The sequence below is a fragment of the Natator depressus genome, chromosome 1, assembly GCF_965152275.1.
Source record: "Natator depressus isolate rNatDep1 chromosome 1, rNatDep2.hap1, whole genome shotgun sequence".
Lineage (NCBI taxonomy): Eukaryota > Metazoa > Chordata > Testudines > Cheloniidae > Natator > Natator depressus.
Window position 1 is genome coordinate 40,131,766 of NC_134234.1, and position 24,814 is coordinate 40,156,579.

Sequence of the window (24,814 nt, forward strand, 5' to 3'; positions counted from 1 at the left end):
ACAGGAGGGTGCTCAGCAGTCGATTTATCGCGTCTATACTCAAAACTGTACAGTACTTAACTTTGGGATCCATGCCCGCGATTGTGTTATATCTGAATTCACGTTATATAGATGTGCATTCTAGCGAGGGTCCAGTGTATGATGCTATAATCCTGGCTCCCCTCTAACCCAGGCAGAAGCCATTCTGCAAGCTCTCTATGACAGGGGCTGCAAAGGGGTAGTCTGTGGTGAAGCTAGAATGGTAGTGGGTATGGGCCATGTGTTTTTTGCTTGTATAGCCCCTAACCAGGAAATAGCTCCTAGGTCAGTGATGGGCAACCTGTGGCCCATCAGAGTAATCTGCTGGCAGCCTGCAAGACAGTTTGTTTACATTGACCGTCCGCAGGCACGGCCGCCTGCAGCTCCCAGTGGCTGCGGTTCGCCGTTCCCGGCCAATGGAGCTTTTTTGTTTAACATGTCTGTTTAAGCAAAACAGAGGAATTTCCACCAGACAGACAGAATTTGGCTGTAGGGTTTGTTTTGAAGTTTAACTGAAGTATGTGAAAGCAGGGAAAGTGGAAAAAAAACTCTCAGCATGTAAAAATCAAGGTTCACCAAGTGCTATAGGTCATTGGCAAAAATCTTTACAAGACACTCACATATAAACTTTCACTCCATTACACAAGGTTACAGTGTTTGTCTTTTATTCAGAAGACCTCATTAATATTCTAGCTTTTTCCTTATACTAGCTGAGACATTTCTTCGTGCTAATTCCAGAGAGCTCCTAGTTTCATACCATTTTGTCATTTTCAGTCTACAATTTAAAAAAAAAAGCCAAAACAGTTCCATGACTATCTACAGTACAAGAAATAATTCATTTGAGAAATGAAAAGATAAAGGTTATTTTCATAATAGCTATGATTTTATAACATTGGCAGTATGCAATGTGTGACAAAGCTCTGTCCTTGTCTCTGTGGGTCCTGCATTTCCTGGCAGATTTCACTAGCCTCAGAGGCTCACTGTGAGCCTCCACATAACCCATCTCTCTCTAGAGACAAGGGTCACAGTCTACTAAGCCATTTTCATCATAAGCAAGTGAGGGAGGTGAGGAGAAGCTATGCTCCCTTGCACAGTCTCTGTTGTCTCCCAGTCTCAGTGATTAATCAGGGAGGGGGAAAAGGGGGAGCCCTGGCCCACCCTCTACTCCAGGCTCCAGCCCAGGGACCCTAATAGTATCAGCTATGGAGCTGACCTTTTAGAAACAGGACACATACAATTCCCTGAGCTTCTTCCCCCCACAGCAGCTCCCACTTCCTCAGGCTCCACTCCACCCTTACCTCAGGACCTCCTTCCTTGTGCCTGATATGGTGTGTACTGCTCAGTCTCTCCAACCACACAACTTCCTCCCACAGCTCCTGACATCTGCACCCACCTGACCAACTGGGAAGCTTTTAACTAGTTTCAGCCAGTCTCTGATTGGCTTCAGGTGTCCCAATCAACCTAGCATTCTCCCTGCCTTCTGGAAAGTTCTTAATTGGCCCTAGGTGTCTTAATTGACCTGGAGCAGCTGCCATTTAACTTATCCAAGTACCAGGGATTTGTTTAGCCTGGAGCTAATCTCTCACTACTTTTCTATAGACATATGGCCTTGCCCCATCACAAATGTAAAATGTTAATAGAATTATTTACAGCACGTGTACTAGATGTTTAAAGTTGATATACTTTATTAAAATGACATTGGAGGTTACATCTGCTTTTCTGGTAAAAACAAAACAAAGAAAAAACCATACTACTCTCACACACACACACACACACACACACACACACACACACAATCACACTCTAAATAACATGGAATTTCAGACCTTACAAAAATACCTTAGTTATGAATTCACAAGTAAGTAAAAACATCTTGTAATACTAGAATATCTTGCCTGGAAAAAGTTTGTTCTTATTGCTATTGAATGTATAGTTTTCAGGACTGAAATCTGCATAAAAGGCTAGTTTCACAAAGGGACTCAGGTGCTTTACTGCCTCTTTAGGTGCTTATGACCAATCACAAAAGCACCATTCAGCTACTGCTTAACCTTGAAGGTGTCTAGATTTCCACCTGACAGCTAATGACCTGCTTGGAGCCCTACCTTACACCTAAGGCATAGCAGGATTCTCAAACTAGGTGTTTACCAAATTGGTCTCTGGAGAGATGGGCAGGGAAACACGCCCAGAGCATGCCTAACCTGCACAAGAGACAGTCAGAAATTTTGGGGCCTGGCTAGCAAGTGTGTACTCCTCCAAATACCCAATAGACCAGTGGTTAGGGCACTCACCTGGAATGTCAGAGACCTGTTTTTAAATCTGGGTGGAGCAGGGACTGAAACCCAGGTCTCCCATGTCTGGTAAGAATGCCCTAGCCACCAGGCTATTGGGTATTTGGGGATGAGTCGTGGTCTACAAGGTGTTTGCTTCTCCCAACAGGATTACTATTATTGTTAACACTTCAGTTTTATAGAGCACTTTTCATCTTCAAAGTACAACAAATGTCCACGTTCCGTAGCGCTTTCAGTGTAGACACTAGTGCAAAAGGAGGGGATCTCCTGTCACTGTAGTTAATTGACCTCCTTGACAGGCAGTAGTATTCTTCCATTGACCTAGCACTATCTACACCAGGATTTTAGCCCTGGTCTACACTTGCGGGGGCAAGGGGGAGGAAGAGAAGAGGGGGGAATCGATCTAAGTTATGCAACTTCAGCTACGTGAATAACATAGCTGAAGTTGATATACTTAGATTGACTTACTGTGGTATCTTCACCGCGGTGAATCAACTGCTGCCACTCCCCTGTCAACGGGAGAGCGCTCGGGGGGGGGGGAGGGGTGTCGATTTATTGTGTCTGGACTAGACGTGATAAATCGATCCCCGCTGGATCGATCGCTGCCCGCCAAGATAGCAGGTAGTGAAAACAAACCCTAAGTCAGCTTAACTATGTGGATTTTTCATACCCCTGAGCGACATAGCTGGGTCAACATAACTTTTTAGTGTAGATCAGGCCTCAGTCTCTCTTTTTGAAACAGGTCCCCTTTGTATAAATAATCAATAGGCCCATGAGAGATCGAATCTACAGCCCACCGGTGAGGATGTTTACCTGATCGGGTCTCCCACCTTTCAGGGGAGATCAGGCAGAGCAGGGATTTGAAAAACAAAAAACAAAACAAAACAGGTCTCCCACGTCCCAGATGAGTGCCTTAACCCTGTTGGGCAATTGGCTATAATGGGTTCTGTATTGTTCTCATTATGAAAAAGGTCTGACCTGGCTTAGGCACCTAACTCCAGGAGAGGGCTCAGGGCCAAGAATCCCAAATGGAGTTAGGGTCCAAATCCTTAAAGATGCTTAAGCACCTAAACCCCTGCCTTTTTCCTCTGCATTTCACGTCTGGCTAGCTGAGGCAGCTCCCCACTCAGCATGCAGGCTTCTGAGAATCCTCTTCTTGGTCACCGTACTCTCCTCATGCACTGGCAGCAGGGTCCCTAGGTGTTGCCTAACTCCGAAGTCCCTTCTGTGACTCTAGCCTCGAGGTACTAGTGAGTTTTCGCTTGTGCCATAGTTGCCTTAAGGATATTCTTATGAAGACAGTTTCCTATTTAATCCTTATATACTTTTCACATTTTTATGCTGCTTTGACTCTTTTGAACTAAGTGTTTAATTCCCACCTGACATTACATATTAAACCTTCACCCCACTTTATTGTTTAATGTAGCTGATTTCATTTGCAGCTTTGTAAGAGGAATATTCACTCCACACCAAGTGACTCCTCACATTTGCATCACCTTAGCTGCTTGGAAATCCCGAGACTGTGTTGTGACAGCTATCAGATATTAGCTCATTCATTTCATTTTGTTTAGTTTCCTCTTTAGTTTCATGGTTGTGGTGATGTCTTGGAGATGCTGCTCTTCGAGACTTTCTGAGGAAAACCTTTACCAGCAGATAGCAGAATTCAGCCACGTTTAACAAAATGCAAATACCAGACACAGCGATCATGAAAATAGTGAACACTGTCTTTTCAGTGGGTCGAGAAACAAAACAGTCCACTGTGTTGGGGCAAGGCCACGCATTGCACTTCACTAGGCGTGGCATTCGGAAGCCATCATACATGAAGTAAAACGCATACATAAAGAGGGCTTCAAAGATCATTCTGAAGAATATGCTGCTGGTGTAGGTCCACCACAAGGGACCCTGAATATGAAATCTTTGTGCTTTTATTTCTTCAATGTCTTTATATTCGCAGGTTTTCCCTCCATTTCTGAACTGTTTTTTCTTCTCGTTTCTTCTGTATGCAACGTGCATGGCCACGAGAAGTGCAGGAGTCGAGACAAAGATAAGCTGAAGGGCCCACAGTCGAATGTGAGAGATGGGGAAGAAGTGGTCGTAGCAAACATTTTTGCATCCCGGTTGCAGAGTGTTGCAGACAAAATCATTTTGTTCGTCTCCCCAGACTTCCTCTGCAGCCACCACAAGGATCATAACACGGAAAATGAACATGACGGTGAGCCAGATCTTTCCGATACTGGTGGAGTGTTTGTTTACACCTCCTAAAATGGCCTGCAGTGTTCCCCAGTCCATTGTCTCGTTTGAATCCTTTGACCTAACAAGACAAAATTAATACACCAAATGATTCTAAATCATGGATTAGGAAATCAATGCCATAAAACTTGTGATACAAGACATATAATGGCAGAATATTCATGGGCTACAGTAACTGTTTCACAGCTTGTTGGCATATCATTGTCTTACATTGTCACTACAAGTAGCCATAAAGGTCAAAAGGGATTGTCTGCATGCTGTTTGACCACCTCCATTCCAGCACTAGTGTAGATATGTAAATAAAACAAGTTATGCCTAGAATAATAAACTAAGCTCTGTCACTGATTTTCTATTTCACTGGGAAGTTTACGTGCAAGGCCCCAGAATTCTGCTTCACCCAGCAGAGGGGGGACATTGGTGTCAGAAGAAGGGGCAACAATACCTTCTGTCACTTCTCCAAAGCACTTCATGCTGCTAAGAGATCATATTTTAGCTATACTAAGATAGCGGATTTGTGTAATCCATGAATTCTAATTTTCTGATTCGAACAGAAAGAACTGATAATGGTAGTTGTGTTATCATGCACCAAATCTCAAATCACTGCCTGCAATACACTACAACAGAACAAGTTAACTTTATGGATACAAACCAATTTATGCCCCCTAGTTCTTCATCCTTCTGAAGAGGATAACGGAGCACTATGAAGTTATAGTGTGAAGTCTTTTGGAGGAGACCTCAAAAGACATGATTCCTGGTCTGCTCTACGTAGACATAAAAGGTCTTTTTTAAAAATTATATTTATATAAAAAATTACATTAAAGATGTTTTAAGTACATCAGAAGCAGAAAGCCTGCTAAACAACCAGTGGGGTGATTAGACAATCGAGATGCTAAAGGAGCACTCGAGCACGATAAGGCCATTGTGGAGAAATTAAATTAATTCTTTATATTGGTCTTCACGGCTGAGGATGTGTGAGAGATTCCCAAACCTGAGCCATTCTTTTTAGATGACAAATCTGAGGAACTGTCCCAGGTTGATGTGTCATTAGAGGAGGTTTTGGAACAAATTGATAAACTAAACAGTAATAAGTCACCAGGACCAGATTGTATTCACCCAAGAGTTCTGAAGGAACTCAAATGTGAAATTGCAGAACTACTAACTGTAGTCTGTAACCTATCATTTAAATAAGCCTCTGTACCAAATGACTGGAGTATAGCTAATGAGATGCCAATTTTTAAAAAGGGCTCCAGAAATGATCCCAGCAGTTACAGGCCTGCAAGTAAGCTTGACTTCAGTATCAGGCAAACTGGTTGAAACTATAGTAAAGAACCAAATTGTCAGACACATAGATGAACATAATTTGTTGGGGAAGAGTCAACATGTTTTTTGCAAAGGGAAATTATGCCTCACCAATTTACTAGAATTCTTTGAGGGGGTCAACAAGCATGTGGACAAGGGGGATCTAGTGGATATAGTGTACTTAGATTTTCAGAAAGCCTTTGACAAGGTCCCTCACCAAAGGCTCTTAAGCAAAGTAAGAGGGAAGGTCTTCTCATGGATTGGTAACTGGTTAAAAGATAGGAAACAAAGGGAATAAATGGTCAGTTTTCAGAATGAAGAGGGGTAAACAGTGGTGTCCCCCAGAGATCTGCACTGGGACCAGTCCTATGTAACATATTCATAAATGGTCTGGAAAAAGGTACAAACAGTGAGGTGGCAAAATTTGCAGAGGATACAAAACTACTCAAGATAGTTAAGTCCCAGGAAGACTGCAAAGAGCTATAAAAAGATCTCACAAAACTAGGTGACTGAGCAACAAAATGGCAGATGAAATTCAATGTTGATAAATGCAAAGTTATGCACAGTGGAAAACATAATCCCAACTATACATATAAAATCATGGGGTCTAAAATCGCTGTTACCACTCAAGAAAAAGATCTTGGAGTCATTGTGGATAGTTCTCTGAAAACATCCACTCAATGTGCAGCGGTAGTCAAAAAAGCAAACAGAATGTTGGCCATCATTAAGAAAGGGATACACAATAAGACAGAAAATATCATATTGCCTCTACAGAAATCCCTGGTATGCCCACATCTTTAATGCTGCATGCAGATATGGTTACCCCATCTCAAAAAAGATATATTGGAATTGGAAAAGGTTCAGAAAACAGAAACAAAAATGATTAGGGATATGGACCGGATTCTGTTTGAGAAGAGATTAATAAGACTGGGACTTTTCAGCTTGGAAAAAGGATGACTAAGGGGGGGGAATATGATAGAGGTCTATAAAATCATGACTGGTATGGAGAAAGTAAATAAGGAAGTGTTATTGGCTCCTTCTCATAACACAAGAACTAGGGGTCACCAAATGAAATTAATAGGCAACAGCTTTAAAACAAAAAAAAGGAAGTATTTCTTCACACAGCGCACAGTCAACCTGCGGAACTCCTTGCCAGAGGATGTTGTGAAGGTCAAGACTATAACTGGGTTCAAAAAAGAACTAGATAAATTCATGGAGGATAGGTCCATCAATGGCTATTAGCCAGGATGGGCAGGGACGGTGTCCCTAGCCTGTTTCCCAGAAGCTGGGAATGAGCAACAGGGTATGGATCACTTGATGATTACCTGTTCTGTTCATTCCCTCTGGGGCACCTGGCATTGGCCACTGTCGGAAGACAGTATACTAGGCTAGATGCACTTTTGGTCTCACCCAGTATGGCCGTTCTTATGTTCTAGGGGTTTAACCTGATGTCCTGCACCAAACTTTCCCCTCCCTCCTCTGCTGTGCAAAGTGCTGTCCACTTGGCTGCCAACCTCCCTTCGTTTAAGTGTAGCACATAAAGTTCTGGGCAAATTCTTTCTCAAAGGATCCTCCAACAAAAAATATAAATGTATGATTTTATGCTATAATCCTCAAGGGACACCCAAAGTAACTGGGGTTTCAGATAATCAGGGGAGCTGGCTTAGAAGAATTTGAAGTTTGTGACCCTGAGCAGGGACTTTAAAGCCTGTTGGCCAGTATCTTCAGAGAGGCTAGCCAGCTCTGCAGCTCTGTGACAAAGTATTTTTGCCATTCTGTGCTATTGAGATTTTTAGCCATAAGCATCTTCGTGTCCTGCTGAATCAGGCAGCCACAAGGAAAGCCAATCAGCTCCATTACCTAATATCACTAAGCTGATAGTGTCATATCACCATCACTAACGTCAGGAACTTTTCAAACAGTGAGCTTCTAATAGGTGAGGTTCAGATAAATGAGATAGTGTTGTATGGATTATGTCCTTTTGTCTATGTACAGAAGCATTGCAATAGATTATGGGAACTGAGAAGAAAACACACACACACACACACACACACACACACAAAAACCACACCCCCAATAACCAGAATGGAGTTGTCCTCACACAGAATATTGACTACTATTCCTCTCCTTCACTGATTTACAGAAATTTTGTTTGAAGTCCAGTTAGCAATTAACTTAATTCACTTATTCTTTACAGGATAAAAAGACACACATTAGAAACTGAAGAATACTGTTTTGTCAGTAAGAACCCTAGCAACATTTTGATCTGTAAATGCTGGGGGAGTGGGACGAGCACCAAACCCAGCATGAAATGAATTTTTGTTGAGCTGGAGAGAAAGTTTTGAATTTGGTGTACACTCAATTTTCTCCAGAGATTTTCCCCATAACCCTGAAGGAAATGGGTGAGGACTGCCTGTACTGGGCTATACCTTTTAATAGAGATTATTTTCATTATCTTAATACCTCCTAGAAGAGGAAGACCCCAGAAAAAAAAACAAGCAGAAAAACAAACGAACCAAACCAAAACATTCCACAAAGCTAGCTTAGCCTTTTTCCCCCCACCCTTATCAGTGTCAGGCATCATCCTTTGAAGTTCTCACTCCATGATTTCTCTTGGCTCTGAAATTTCTATATAAAGACTTTTCTGATGTTGGTTTTACTTTTAAAAAAAATAGGGTGTTGACAGTTTCTAGACTGTCAGCTCTCCAAGTCAGTCTTTTTGTTTAGTATCATTTACAGCACCAAACATACTGTGGAATGGGTCAGTAGGAAGATCAATCATAGGACTGGCTTGAAAGTGACAATTCTTATTAGTGAAATATTTCAAAGTTTCAAAAAAATAAAAAAAATAAAAAATTTCATTTTGATACAAGTGACACTTTGGTCTGGTTTATACGGCACTGGGCTAGAACACAGGAGACCCAAATTCAAGTCTCTGCTCAATTCTGCTTGAACCTGGGTCTCCCATTTCCCAGGCCAGTGCCCTAACTGCTGGGCTGCAATATTTGTCTCTGACGAAGTTGTTTTTGCATCTGACCTGGTTTCACAAAACACTGTGGTTTTGATGAAACAGCGTTTTCCAATCAGAAATCAATTTCATTGAACAATTTCTGACCAGCTCGAGTGAATACAAATAGCAAAGAACTTCTAGCTATGTATATCACACCTAACCACACCTTATTACGATCACTGGTTCAGAGATCCATGGGCACTAGGACAAAACCTTAGTGCCAACATCCAACAAAGATCATTAACCCTGATTTAGGTATTAAAAGGTCCTGGTTTACAAGGAAACCAACATAGAAGAAATACTATCAAAAGAATGACAGTCACTCCAATTGCAAGTAGGAGAAAATGCAGGATTTTAAACAGAAAGTGGTTGGCAGTGTGCCAACATAACAGCTAGACCATCTGCACCAAGATTTACAGGTCACAGCTGCCTCGGACGGTCAGAAAGCGCTTGACAAAACCAAAGAGGACTACAGCTTCATTTCTTGAGGATGTTCAGGATGCTGAGGACAATCTCATGCACTGGACAGAAGTAACCATCCAGTCACTGGCAAGGAAAGGACAACAGGAGCAGCAAACACAGGCTCACCATAGCAAATAAACCTGTGACTGAACAGGCCATGGCAGAAGGAATGTCTATGAACAAGGAGCAGCCATGTGATCAGTGAGCCAATGTGATTCAGAGATTCTAGTCCAATAACCTAGATCTCCCCTTTAACAATTTCTTCTGGTTTGGATTTCATAAGTTGGCTAGTTTCATGTCAGGTTGATGTTATGTGTGCTTTTAAAAAATAAACAAATAAAAAGGAAGATAAAACAAGAGATGCTGGCTTGGTGGATACTGACTGTCACGTAACATGGCTAAAACCCTTTGGAACTTTGACCCAGGGTCCCATGGCATGAGTCAGGAAATAAGGCTCAGTCTCTTACCAGCAATCTGTGTCACACCTTTATTTCCAGGCAGGGCCAAAATCCTTTCTGCTCTATTGGTTAAAGGTAACTGCACTGTGAGTTGGAAGCTATTGTATAGAGAATGAGTAAAGTCAAAAATCTTAGGTAACTCAGGGAAACAAGGACATTGAATTTTGAAGATAATACAAGATTTTTTTCTGAGTTATTATTGCAATTAAATGTAATGGCCCCTTTCGGGTGGATATAGTAAAACTAGAAGATTTGGTGGGATTATTTCAAAGATGCAAGTTTTTAGAAACACTTCTTGTCCTTATCTGCAGGCTAGAGATCAAGTTCTTTCTAGACTGAACTAACCCCGTCTTGAGACGTGAAGAGTTTCTCCTTCAAGATGCCGACTGCAATTCCCAGGACCTTGCACCTTGCAAAATGGAGCCCTTGAAACAAGCCACATTCTTTTATCCTGCAAAGTTATTTAACAGGAGCAAAGTAGATTTTTCATGAGCATATAAAAGAAAAAGTTTCTCTGGGTTCATAGAATCATAGAATATCAGGGTTGGAAGGGACCCCAGAAGGTCATCTAGTCCAACCCCCTGCTCGAAGCAGGACCAATTCCCAGTTAAATCATCCCAGCCAGGGCTTTATCAAGCCTGACCTTAAAAACCTCGAAAGGAAGGAGATTCTACCACCTCCCTAGGTAACGCATTCCAGTGTTTCACCACCCTCTTAGTGAAAAAGTTTTTCCTAATATCCAATCTAAACCTCCCCCATTGCAACTTGAGACCATTACTCCTCATTCTGTCATCTGCTACCATTGAGAACAGTCTAGAGCCATCCTCTTTGGAACCCCCTTTCAGGTAGTTGAAAGCAGCTATCAAATCCCCCCCTCATTCTTCTCTTCTGCAGACTAAACAATCCCAGCTCGCTGAGCCTCTCCTCTCCTCATAAGTCATGTGCTCTAGACCCCTAATCATTTTTGTTGCCCTTCGCTGGACTCTCTCCAATTTATCCACATCCTTCTTGTAGTGTGGGGCCCAAAACTGGACACAGTACTCCAGATGAGGCCTCACCAGTGTCGAATAGAGGGGAACGATCACGTCCCTCTATCTGCTCGCTATGCCCCTACTTATACATCCCAAAATGCCAGTGGCCTTCTTGGCAACAAGGGCACACTGCTGACTCATATCCAGCTTCTCGTCCACTGTCACCCCTAGGTCCTTTTCCGCAGAACTGCTGCCTAGCCATTCGGTCCCTAGTCTGTAGCGGTGCATTGGATTCTTCCATCCTAAGTGTAGGACCCTGCACTTATCCTTATTGAACCTCATCAGATTTCTTTTGGCCCAATCCTCCAATTTGTCTAGGTCCTTCTGTATCCTATCCCTCCCCTGCAGCGTATCTACCACTCCTCCCAGTTTAGTATCATCCGCAAATTTGCTGAGAGTGCAATCCACACCATCCTCCAGATCATTTATGAAGATATTGAACAAAACCGGCCCCAGGACTGACCCCTGGGGCACTCCACTTGACACCGGCTGCCAACTAGACATGGGGCCATTGATCACTACCCGTTGAGCCCGACAATCTAGCCAGCTTTCTACCCACCTTATAGTGCATTCATCCAGCCCATACTTCCTTAACTTGCTGACAAGAATACTGTGGGAGACCATGTCAAAAGCTTTGCTAAAGTCAAGAAACATACTTCATGGCAGCACAGAAAAGATCCTGAATTCCCAGAAGATTCTTTAGGGGATAATTAGTCAGATTTCTGAATATTTAGCTTTACTTCACCTGTTATTTATCATGCTGCATGATTTTTAACCAAGACTGAATGTCAGGATTTACCCTGGGGATCATGTGTTGCAAATTCTCTTCTGATACTGAATTTATAACTGAGTAATCTTTTCTTTATGATATCTGCAAGGCTCTCAACTTTGTATTGCGAATCTTTCCTTGACAAGGGCCAGATCAAATGCCCTTTAAAATCTATGGAAAGACTCACATCAATTACAAAAGGCTTTGGATCAGGCTCTAACTGAGCTTTAGATATTGGAATGTTGTAATTGCTTTTGTATACAGATTAGAGATGCTTCTATACAGCTAAATATATATCATTTATAAAAACAGAACTGCCACATAGACATTTGTCGCTGTACACACGAACACAGGTTCATTTCTCCTCTCTGAATTCCACCAGTTTCTTTGCATTCCCAGTTTTGCTTGCTTTCTTACATCTCTTTTCCTGTCTGTTGTTTCCTTCTCCTCCTATCTCTAGCAGTTGTTTCCCAGATCTCATATCTCCTCCATTCCATATGCCCTTTTTCTTGGAGTAGGTCTACATTTAAAACACTGCAGCGGTGCAGCTGCACTACTGTAGCACTTCAGTGAAGATGCTAATACACAGACAGAAGAGCTTCTCCTGTCAGTGTAGTTAACCCACCTCCACGAGAGGCAGTAGCTTTCTATACTGGTGATGGGGTGGGGTTTAGGTCATTATAACGGTGTTGCTCAGGGGTGTGGATTTTTCCACACAAAAGTGATATAGTTATATGGATGTAAGATGATAGTGTAGACCTGGCCTTACTTGGCTCACTGCCGTCTCTCCACCCAGCCCTGCTTTTCTTTCCTGCCACCAGACCATCTCTCTCTCCCCCCCTTCCACTTCAGCTTCCCAGGTCTCATTATTCCTTTTGCCTCCTCCTGCCCCACCAAGTGTCACTCCCCACCACACACATGCCCATCTCCACCACACACATGCCCAAATCTCTTTTGCCCCTTCACCACTTAAAAACCCATCTTTTCCACCTCATCCAGGTATCTCTCCTCTTATCCAGAAAGCTGGTGCTGCCAGCATCCTCCATTTGCCCCTCTCATATTCTGCCTTTCAAGGCTCCACTCCTGCTTTCATGCTGGCTGAAAGCCATGTGGCACCTGCAACACTCCCCCGTGATACAGCCACTTACAGTTTGATCCTGCAACCTTTGAAGTCAGTGTCAATACAGCCATTGACATCAGTGGGTGAGGAATCAACCCCTTAGTGCCATCAGTCCACCAGTCAGTCCAAATAGGACACACCAGCTATCCCTATTCTGCTCAAGCCCTGAATCAAACATCGGTCACAACAACATGTGGGGCTGATGACAACAAAATATTACAGTAGTCCCAACTGAAAGAGAGTTCTGGAAGAGTTCAATTGCTTTAATTTACTTACAGTGAGGTGAAAGTATTATGGGTTACTCTGCTGACTCAGTACCATTGTTCATCTTTATTTCAGATATTTGCTTCTCAGACCCTTTTACTGACAAAGCGAATAAAATATCAAACCATCTCTCTGATGGAATGAAAAACTAAGGCAAGGAAAACTAAGATTCAATTTAATTGATGGCAGCCTTTATTTTCATATAGCCAGCACAGCTCTGTAACTGCCATGCCACTGTACATGCATTAGGACCCCAAACCAGCAAAACACTTAAGCATGAGCATAACTTAAAGCATACAAATAGCCCCATTGACTTAAATTCTTTGCTGAACTGAGGCCTGGGAGTGTACCCCACATTTCCTGCAAAAGGCAACAGCAGAAGAAGCAGCAAGAGCACCTGGGGGAATCGAAGGCAGAAAAGGGAAGCAGAGATATACAGGGAGATTAGAGTCAAAGGCAGGAGCTGGGGAGACCACAGTGCAGGGAGGGAGCCACAGAACTCAATGACATTGAGTAACTGAGCTTTCAGTCTCCACTGTAGAGAAACTCATCCCTTAAATAAAAAATTAAAAGAGCATTTCTATATCAAAAAAATGGTTTGAAATGGGGATCAAGCGGTTGCACATCTCAGCACCAGTCACAGCTGCACTACCCCATTGGTTATTCTGCTGTTCCAGCGGAGCTGCCAGGGGGACCAGACTATCAACATTATCACTAGCGGCAGAGGGTTACTGCACACCTACATAAGACAGCATCAGGATACTAGAGTTGAGAGCTGCAGTTGCAAAGCGAGAGGGCACTATGTGCTTGCCCTGCTAACCCCTATGATACTAGCTCTTAGTGCCGGAATCATCAAGATCCAGTGGTTAGATTATAGTCACTCCCCCCTTAGCAGATGTCCTTCTTAGGGCTTGTCTACACTGGCACTTTACAGCACTGCAATGTTCTCGCTCAGGCAACAGCACTTTAATGTTGCTAGTGAAGACATGCCCATGCTCTCAGGGGTGTCTTCACTAGCTGCAGCGCTTTAACATGGCTGTGTAGTCGGGGCACCAGCGCTGGGAGAGAGCTCTTCTAGTGCTGTTAAAAAACAAAACAAAAAAAACCCCCCAACCCCACAAGGGGAGCAGCTCCCAGCGCTGGTGCATTGTCTACACTGCCACTTTACAGTGCTGAAACTTGCAGCGCTATTGGGGGGTGTTTTTTCACACCCCTGAGCGAGAAAGTTTCAACGCTGTAAAGTGGCAATGTGGACAAGACCTCAGTTAAAAGCTGGGTACAGCAGGTGGTCTTTAATAGAAGTTAACAGTATAGCTTCAACAAACCAGGTGTGTTAGAGATTGCAGTGTATGTAGGCATGCTGGGTTTGTATTAATAAAATGGTGAAAAAGATAAAACAAAAAGTTTATTCTGTTCATGTAAAGCTAACTTGTGGAACTCACTGCCACAGGATATTACCCAAGCAAATGGCTTACTAGTAAGATTTAAAAAGCAGCATATGTAATATTATTTGTTTGTATTACAGTAGCACCTGAAGAACCAGTCAGTAATGGTGTCCTATTGCCCTAGGCGCTATACAAATTCAGAGTATAAGATCATGCCCTTCTCCCCCACTCCTACAAATAGTATCCTGATTTACTCATTTCCCCAGGCTTGCATATGGACATGGATGTCTATGGTGCCTCCACTGGCTAGTTAAGCTCAGGTTTCCTCCGATGTTGGGTGTGCCTTGAACTGCCCCTGTCATAAATATAAAGGGAAGGGTAACCACCTTTAAAATCCCTCCTGGCCAGAGGAAAAACCCTTTCACCTGTAAAGGGTTAAGAAGCTAGGATAACCTCGCTGGCACCTGACCAAAATGACCAATGAGGAGACAAGATACTTTCAAAGCTGGAGGGGGGGAGAAACAAAGGGTCTGTCTGTGTGATGCTTTTGCTGTGGACAGAACAGGAATGCAGTCTTAGAACTTAGTAAGTAATCTGGCTAGCTATGCATTAGATTAGGATTTCTTTAAATGGCTGAGAAAATAAGCTGTGCTGAATGGTATGGATATTCCTGTCTTTGTGTCTTTTTGTAACTTAAGATTTTGCCTAGAGGGATTCTCTATGTTTTGAATCTAATTACCCTGTAAGGTATTTACCATCCTGATTTTACAGAGGTGATTCTTTTTACTTTTTCTTCTATTAAAATTCTTCTTGTAAGAAACTGAATGTTTTTTTCATTGTTCTTAAGATCCAAGGGTTTGGGTCTGTGGTCACCTATGCAAATTGGTGAGGATTTTTATCAAACCTTCTCCAGGAAGGGGGGTGCAAGGTTTTGGTGAGGATTTTAGGGGGAAGACGTTTCCAAATGGCTCTTTCCCAATAATAAACCCGGTTAGACGTTTGGTGGTGGCAGCGAAAGTCCAAGGGCAAAAGGTAAAATAGTTTGTCCCTTGGGGAAGTTTTAACCTAAGCTTACTTTTACCAGCTTAGGAGGTTTTCATGCAGGTCCCCACATCTGTACCCCAGAGTTCAGAGTGGGGAAGGAACCTTGACAGCCCCTTTGTTGCCTTCATCAGCATGCTTTTAGATAAATATGTCTAAGGATAGCATCTGCAGTTAAACCAGCCATCACACACTTAAGTGCATTATCAGATCTTCAACAGAAGCATTTGGCATTGGCCAGTGTTGGGAGACAGGACACCATACAGGATTCTCTGTTTCGGTGTGGCAATTCTCATGCTAATTTTTTCCATCAGCAAAGCTTTAGAATTGTTAAACTGCTTAGGTTTCAGAGTAGCAGCCGTGTTAGTCTGTATTTGCAAAAAGAAAAGGAGTACTTGTGGCACCTTAGAGACTAACAAATTTATTTGAGCATAAGCTTTCACGAGCAGCTCACGAAAGCTTATGCTCAAATAAATTTGTTAGTTTCTAAGGTGTCACAAGCACTCCTTTTCTTTAAGCTGCTGAGGATCCCAAATCACTGACAGAAAGAGCCTGACCTTAGTTGCAACCCCCATTCAAACCTGTAGTTCTATGGCACTGAAGGCTGGTGTTCACTTCCAAGTTTTACCACCATAACTCAGGTAGGGGTACGATTTTTGCCAAAAATAATTACTGGTAAAAGCCTAATGTAGACACGGCTATAACAAAATTCAGTGTCTTTCCTTCAGCAGTTGACGACACTGTTCTCACCCACAAAGAGAATGATGCTCCCTACGTTGCTTTAGTTTTAAGCAGCGTCTTCTGCTGTGGAAGAAAACTTAACTCTGAACTCAGGCTTTGGCAGCTAAAAAGCCTTTCCTTTCACAACGCAAAGAAATTTACAGCAATTTGTAATTCTGCTGCTGTGTACGGAAGAATCAAAGAGTGCCCCATAGGAACACCCAAAACAAAATGATCAACTTTTATTAAAGAATTACAGAGTGGTTGATAAAGATCAAAACAACAGTCCCACCCTCTTAGAAGCCAGGGAAGTTCTCTCTAGCAGTTCATTAGTGCTCTCCTACAAGTACAGTAACAGTTCTGTCTTTAAGTTAAGGCAGTTGGTAATGGAAAGAAATTGCAAATTTGCTGTAAATTTACAATGACAGGTAAAGATCACATGTCTGACTTAAATCAGTGGTATGCAAAGTCTATTGTCTGCCCTGAGTACCTTCCACAGCCAGCATGTGATAGGTGCAGGCTTGAGCATTAGCTGAAACGATATATTTTTGGATCTCAAGCACTTCTAGCCTTAGGAAAACAGGTGCTTGGTGTGTGCTAATTCAGTGGTTCTCAACCAGGGGAATGTGTACTCCTGGGGCTACACAGAGGTCTTCCAGGGGGTACATCAACTGTTCTAGATATTTGCCTAGTTTTACTACTGGATACATAGAAAGCACTAGCGAAGTCAGTACAAACTAAATTTTCATACAATGACTTGTTTATACTGCTCTGTATACTATACACTGAAATGTAAATACAATATTTTAGAATTATATGGTAAAAATGAGAAAGTGAGCAATTGTTCAGTAATTGTGTGCTGTGATACAAAATCAGACATAAAAATGCAAAAGTAAGCAAGTAGCTTTTAAGTGAGGTGTAATTTGGGGGTACACAAGACAAATCAGACTCCTAAAAAGGGATACAGTAACCTGAAAAGGTTGAGAGTCACTGTACTAATTAACCCAGAAGCAAAAGACTCAGAGATAATTAGACCTTTACTTGCTGGATTAAAATGTAATACTGCAAAGCATGTAGCAAGCAAATATACATTTGTCAATTAATTATTTACTGAATAAGGGTTCAGTCCTGCAAGATGAAGGGTCTTCAGCTCCCACAGTGACTCAGCACCACAAAGGATGGATTTGGCAAGGCTCTGTTGATATGTCTAAAAAAATATAGATTTAAAGTGAACTTTGAATAGTTTTTAGAAATACCTGCCACTGTTTCACTCTCCCCATAACTGTTAATTAAGCTACTATTGCTTGGTGAGAGGTGCCATTCATAATACTTTTCCATATGAGATCCATTCTCATTATGCAAAGTAGGACACAAGGCAGAAGAATTCTTGCCGGAATTCAGCCACTGTTAAGTTAACCATGTTTTTTCTTGCAAAACTCATCTTGCAAGAGTTCTGAGTTCCCCAAGACAAATTCACTTTGACTATAAGTGGATGCAGCGACTCTGAACTCAACAGAATTATATCTTGCATCGGAGGGTAACAATCTGTGATCACTATCAACAAGAGGTAGATTGGAACCAGCACCCTCAAAATGAAAGACTCTCTAGCCCATTTCCCAATCCCTTGAATCATCCTTCTTCACTCAGAACATTTCTGTGCTACATGAGAAAAAAGGATACACCCTGCTTTATTGATGGAAAAGGAAATAGGATGGAAACAGATTCTGCAATCCAAAGACCCGGATATTGTGACCTGATTGCCCAGAGACCTTGACTGGGACAAGGCAGTTCTATCCAAAGTGCCCTGGGGAAGCTTTCAGCCACCATCTACTCAACTGCCTATGGTCTAGGGCCAGGTACTGCAGCCCTAACTCAGGCAAGTCTCCTGCCGATGTCAGCAAAGCCAGCCACAGTGAAACATTTATCCTGATTCACACCTTTCATTTCCTATTTCCTCAATAAATTATAATAGTGGTCTACTCTGAGCTGGGGTAACGGTGCGGATAGGACCTGTCCATTTATGCAAGCCTGTTTACCTTCATGAGAATCTCTTTTAAAAAACAAAGCCAAATACATAAGCGTGCTACAAATTACCTTTAATAGCTTTCGTGAGCTACAGCTCACTTCATCGGATGCATCCGATGAAGTGAGCTGTAGCTCACGAAAGCTTATGCTCAAATAAATTGGTTAGTCTCTAAGGTGCCACTAGTACTCCTTTTCTTTTTGCGAATACAGACTAACACAGCTGCTACTCCGAAACCTTTAATAGCTGTTGCCTTTATATTGCTTGTTGCTTTAATTCTCTGAAGTCATGGTCTTGTGAACTTATAGAGACATTGTCCAGTGTTAAGTGGATAGCTAATAGTAATAGAAGTGTTTAAAAAAAGTAAGTCTCATGAAAAGTTAAATTAAGGCAGATTTGGGGACTTAAACTTTCCCTTAAATATCTTCATCCCCAAACCAGCAACATTGGATTGGTGCAGGAGAACCAGAAACAACCAGAATGGAAGCAAAAGTGAAAATTTACTAATCTATTTACATTTTCCAGGCTGAGTGAAGGAATGAAAAAAAGATATTTTAAAATGTTTTCTTATTTAATGTTTGCACTGTTGTTGTAGCCATGTAAGTCCCAGGATATGACAGAGACAAGGTGGGGAAGTAATCTCTCACATTGGTGGAACTTCTGTTTGTGAAAGTGACAAACTTTCATGCTCCACAGAAAGTCAGGTCTGGGCCTTCCACCCGCTTATTAGTAAAACAGGTAAAGAATGCATATGTTCTATACACACACACTCTTTGCACTTCTGGAGAGCCTTTAGTACAAGAATATCAAGGTGATTTACAAGCAACAATGAATTTAGCCTCACAATGCACCTGTGAAGTAGGTTTAAGTATTATTCTACCCATTTTATAGATAAGATTGAGTGACTTTCCAAAGTTTACCTCAGACTTCCTGTGCAGAACCAGGAAAAGAATGCAGGTGCCCTAGTTCCCATTCCCAAGCCCTAACCATAAGGCTACCCTTTCTCTCAGGAATTAATTTAACATTTAATCTACAGACAATGTGTCCCTTCGAGTGCAGCACTGGAGTATTTCATTTTCCCTGGGTTAAAGTTAGCAGCAAGGGAAAGAAAGTTAAGAGCACGAGCAGCATACAAAAATAGATACTACAGCAGGGCGCCCTTTCAAACAGTCAATTTACCAAACCTGTCATGCAAGTAAATTAAAAACCAGTCTTTTTACAAAACTCAGCCAGACACTTCACCCTATTTACCCTGCCCTTTGGATGCTGAGCGCATCACAAATCTTGTCCAAGTTAACTAAAACCCTTTATATATTCATAGGCAAGCTAAGACAGTCTTGTTGACAGAGGTTGAGGCCTTTTAAACTAGTTAAAAGCTGCATGTAACAAATAGAATGAATTTATTAAAAAAAGTTCTCCAACTCTGGGTGCACAGGGTGCACGCGGAAACCCTCATGGAATACAATAGGGTCCATCAATGGAAGAGTGCTTGAGATTCCTGGGAGTCCAACAACCCCTTATCCCTAAGCTTATCCAGAAAAGAAGACAGAAATACCCGAGCCAAGTGTAAAAGATGAACCCAGAGCGACAGTCATGGCAGAAGGCCACTGGGCAGCTGAAGGGACACACATAATGGACTGACAGACAGAGCCCCTTCACTGAACAGGACTTGAAGAGGGGGAACTTATGGGACTTAACACGGAGGAGTCAGATTCAGGACTCACGTAGCTCTGAATCAAAGAGCAGAGTATAGGAGCCACCGAATAGGAGAGTTTTATAACCGCCCCGGGGTTCACAATGCCTTTCCACAGAGCACGGGGTTAGCGCCGGGCTCAAGGGCCCGATCCTGCCAACCCGCCCCCGCAGTCTTTCCTACTTTCTGAGGGAGGAGCCGGCAGGATCGGGCCCTAACTCCTGGCCACAGAGGGCTCGCTCGCTCCTGTTCCCACCGCGGTCCCCGGGAGAGGCCAGAAAGGGTGCGAGGGGGATCAGAGGTTGCCCCAGCACACACAGCCCCAGCGCCCCCCGCCTCGCTCCTCAGAGCTACGAGAGACGAGCCCACCCCCCCGGCTCCCCGGCCCGGCTGCAGCGTGGACAGGCGCCTCGTCTCCCCCCGCGCCTGAAGCGGGCGCCCAGGCAGCTGCCCCCGCCCCGGCCGCCCCGCAGGGAGAGCGGCGCCGAGCTCACCTGCCTCAGCCACGCGCGCAGACCAGAGCCCCGGTTGCGCGCCGGGCACCATGCACGGGCGGGGAGCCCGGGGTAGGAGTAGCCGCCTCGCCGTGCGCGGTCTTTGCTCCGCTTGCGGGTGTAGGTGCCTGAGTCCCGCGGAGCTTTCCTGGTCCTGGCCGCTTCCCAGCCGGCAGCTGCTTTTAAGCCGCCCCATGACCGCCTCCTCCCCTGAGCGCCGCAGCCCGGGGCCGGGGGCGGGCGGAGAGGACAGGCCCGATCCCCAGAGCAAGCCCGGCTGAGGCGCTGCCCCCGCCCCCATCTCCTCCGTCTGGCCTGGCTCCAGCCGCCCTGCCCCCAGTCCCTCTCCCAGCCCAGGCACCCGGGGGCAGTAGGAAACCTGCGGCCCATGGGCCCCCGCGTGGCAGCCGAGAATCTCCCCCGTCCCCAGGAAGGCTGCGTGCCAGGAGACGAAGGGCCACATCTGCCCCCCTACTGCCTCTTCACCCCCTCGCCACAGCCACCCCAGCGGCTGCAAACCACCCTGTTTGCAGTGAAGACACAGCCCTACTCAACAAGCAGCCCTGGGCCCCTAGCCCATTGGTTTCAGTGTAGTGGGGGCTGTCCAGCGGGACTCGGGGTGGGGGGCTAAAGTCAGGGGAACTTTCCCTCCCTGTCTAGGAGTCGGGTTATTTTTCAAATTCATTCTATCACTCCCCATTTGGCAGGTTTGATATCACCACTCTCCCCAGAGAGCAAAACCTTGGAAATGCTGCAGCCCGTTCTGGGAGTTGCCTCTCCAAATTCAAACTCCCTGCATCAGGAAAAGAGGGGCTTAGCCATTTGGTCCTTTCACCATAGGCTAAACGATGACTGCTGCACCTCACTGGGCTCCCTTCCTGCCAGGACAGTGTCTAGCATGCTGTCTGGATTAAGACAACCTTCTGGCAAACTATTCAAGGACAGGGAGGCTGAACTGGGGATGCTCAAAACTCAAAGTACAGTATATGATTTAGTTGGGGTTGGTCCTGCTCTGAGCAGGGGGTTGGACTGGATGACCCCCTGAGGTCTCTTCCAACCCTAATCTGCTATGATTCTAAGGCAGGAAGTGCAGGTAAATGGCCCAGTCCTCAAGTCCTTACTAGGGTCAATAGGAGTTTTAACTGAGTGCTAAACTCTCCTCTCAGGTTGGAAAATCAAAATTTCTCCTCTACTCTTTTCTTTGGGCTTGCCCAGGTGTAACAGGAAAATCTGGTGTGGGCTAAAGAATTCTGGTTTGGACTATCAAATCTCCCAAAGTGGATTTGCTACTGAAATTTCTTTTTCTTTTATCTTAAATTACAAGGATTTGTAGATGGTGTTGATGAAAGGGTTTAAAACCACTGCATGCTTCTTCTTCCAAATCTAAATATTGAAATTGGCAATTTTCATAGCAAAAGGGATCCAGTCTTTCTCCCAATGAAGCCAATAGGAATTTTGCCACTGGCAAATGGGAGAAGGCTCAGTCCTTGGTTTGTGAGGTTTTAGTCTGTTTTGGATGGGAAATGTGTTTACTGTGAAGGAAACTGAGATGTTATTGAAATAAATCGAGAAATTAAATTTTTCATCCAGTGCAGAAACAGAGCAAGGCTATGGCTAATCGAGTTTTCAGTTCCCATCAAATTGCTGATGAAATGCTTTATTTTTCATATCTATAGGAAACAAAATTCCCTATCTTTGTACTTTGTACCTTGCACTTTTAGTTCTCTGTCAGACACATACGCTTCATGCAATGGTTTTAAACCCTTTCCCCTTCCAAACAAAATGCACAATTGGATCTGTGCTGCAGCTAGCACAGTTCCCTCTTGCTTTAGATGAAGGACGTGTTCATACTTGCCAGGAATACCATCATAAGGGCCCAGAATATCAACACCATCTAGCTAAATTCCTCTGCCCTTCACTTACAAGAATAACAATCCCAGACAAATGTTGTACAGCAGCCAATAGATGATAGGCAATATCAGTCCATCAGAATGAGCAATTTAATCATATACTAGGATCATTCTAAATTATCAGTTGACGTCAATAGAGATTTTGCCATTCACTCCAGTGGGGTCAGGATCATGCCCACAGTTTTGTGACAGCAAACTGAACTAGACAAGAAGCAAATATTTGGGGCCTGATCCTTCTCCTCAACTCATTGAGAGTTCTATGTGCATGGAGTGCCTACAGGATTAGTCCCATAAAATTTTAACAAAAGGATGTAGTCTCTTTACAGCCATGAACTTCTGATGCTTCAGCAACATGTCCTTGCTTTGGAAGAGAGGAACCCATTTCCCAATGTAAAAAAAGATTTAAAATGAAATCTGGAGCTTTCTTTATTTGCACTATGGGTCACTGTGAAAATCACACCCTAGTCTCATTAACAGATCATTGCAATTTACACTAGTTCACTAATTCCACCCCCTCCATCAGCCCTTTTCATTCAAAGGTCAACAATATTGTGAACAATGGACACTTTTAGTTTTAGCTGAACTGGAGGATCTTGAGAAAGCAGGACTGTTTAGGCTATGGGTAGGGCCCTACCAAATTCACAGCCGTGCAAAACGCATCATGGGACTGTGAAATCTGGTCTCCCCCATGAAATGTGGCTTTTGTAGGGGGGTTGCAGTATTGCCACCCTTACTTCTTTACTACTCCAGAGCTGGATGGCCAGAGAGTGGCAGCTGCTGCTAGTCCCTGGCTCCAGCTGCTAGTCTCAGCTGGGCTGGGGAGGGACAGGACTTCCTCCACCCCTGCACAGGCCACTCCCAGGGCCGAGTCAGACCCACCCCTAGGAACCTCCTCCCATCCCCCGCTGCAGGAAGCACCCTGGCTGCTTGCTGGGAGCCCAGCTCTGAAGGCCGCGCCACTGCCAGCAGCAGCGCAGAAGTAAGGGTGGCAATACTATGACCCGCCCCCCCCACACACACACAATAGCTTTGCAACTACCTCATCTCCCCCTTTTGGCTCAGGAACCCCACGGTTACAAACAGTGAAATTTCAAATTTAAATAGCTGAAACCATGAAATTTAAGATTTTTTAAATCCTATGACTGTGAAATTTACTAAAATGGACTGTGAAGTTGGTAGGGCTCTAGCTATGGGCAAGTCTATACTACAAAATTAAGTCTACCTAAGTTACGTTGACATACAGTGATGGTAGTAATTGAATCAGTTTTACACGTCCACATTATGTTCCTTATGTTGGTGGTGCACATCCTCATCAGGTGCACTTGCACTGATTTAACTGCCAGTGTGGGGCATTGTGGGACAATTTCTAAAAGGCAGTAATAGTTGATGTAAGTATTGTACCAGATAGCAAGTGTGAAAAATTGGGACAGGGGCTGGTGGGACATCACCTATAAAGTTGGGACATCTGGTCACCCTAGATGTAAGCAACACAGTGTCTACACTTTTCAAAGTAGCAGCCGTGTTAGTCTGTATCCGCAAAAAGAAAAGGAGTACTTGTGGCACCTTAGAGACTAACAAATTTATTTGAACATAAGTTTTCGTGAGCTACAGCTCACTTCATCCGATGAAGTGAGCTGTAGCTCACAAAAGCTTATGCTCAAATAAATTTGTTAGTGTCTACACTGACACTGCATCAACCTAACTACATCAACTTAAGCGCTATGCTGCTCACAGAGGTGGTGTTATGTAAGTCGGTGTAATGGGTGAGTTACATTGGTGGGAGCTACATTTTAGTGTAGATCCTTACAGAGTTAGGTCAAGGTAAGCAGCCTTGCTTTGACCTAACTCTGTAGTGTAGACCAGGGCTAAGTCTTCATTGCAAAAAAGTGATAGCTGTTCCCTGCTGAGACAACATATTGTTGTTTACACTGCAAGGTAGGCTAGATGAAGTCAAACACGGGTGGGGATATAGAGTTGATCTCACCTAGCTACCTTGTCGTAAAAATGACAGTGCCTTGTCTCCACTAGAATTTTACAGCTACTTAGCTTTAATTATCTCACAGTAAAAACATCTTTTTGGCAGTGAAGACAAAGCCTTTAGTCATATTCTAGGCTCAAAAAGTGACCAAGTGTTGGAGCTGCAGCTGGGAAGCACTGTGCATACGGTGGATGCAGGGCTGTAATTCTCCACTGCCTAGCACTTTTTGTCATCATTTACGAATGTCTACAACCTGCCAAGTGGGTGTAAAATGCTACCATTCTAATTTGGTAGTGTCCTACACCTATTTTGCAGTTATATAAACAATTATTCAGGGTGCATATTGCCCAGACCTGAGGATGAGCTCTGTGTAAGCTATACAGCTTGTCTCTCTCTCCCACAGAAGCACCTACAGAAGTTGATCCAATAAAAGCTATTACCTCACACATCTTGTCTTATAGGATGCAGAGTATATGACAGTTAAGAACTGGACCAGAGGAGGACTATGTAGTTCAGTCAGAAAATCTAACTCCAGCAAGTAGAAAGTTAACATAGAATTGCTGTGGAGATAGGTCTCAAATGCATACTTTTCTCTGAGAGA

General features: G+C 43.6%; 1 protein-coding gene across 1 annotated transcript; it reads right to left on the reverse strand.

Moving 5' to 3' along the window:
- Window positions 1-685: 685 nt before the first annotated feature.
- LOC141990659 (gap junction beta-6 protein) lies at window positions 686-20,602 on the reverse strand. The gene is made up of 2 exons (XM_074958123.1): window positions 20,326-20,602; window positions 686-4,617 (listed from the first exon to the last, which is right to left on the reverse strand). The coding sequence occupies exon 2, from the start codon at window positions 4,593-4,595 to the stop codon at window positions 3,804-3,806; it is 792 nt and encodes a 263-aa protein (XP_074814224.1). The 5' UTR covers window positions 4,596-4,617; window positions 20,326-20,602; the 3' UTR covers window positions 686-3,803.
- Between the last annotated feature and the right edge of the window lie 4,212 nt (window positions 20,603-24,814).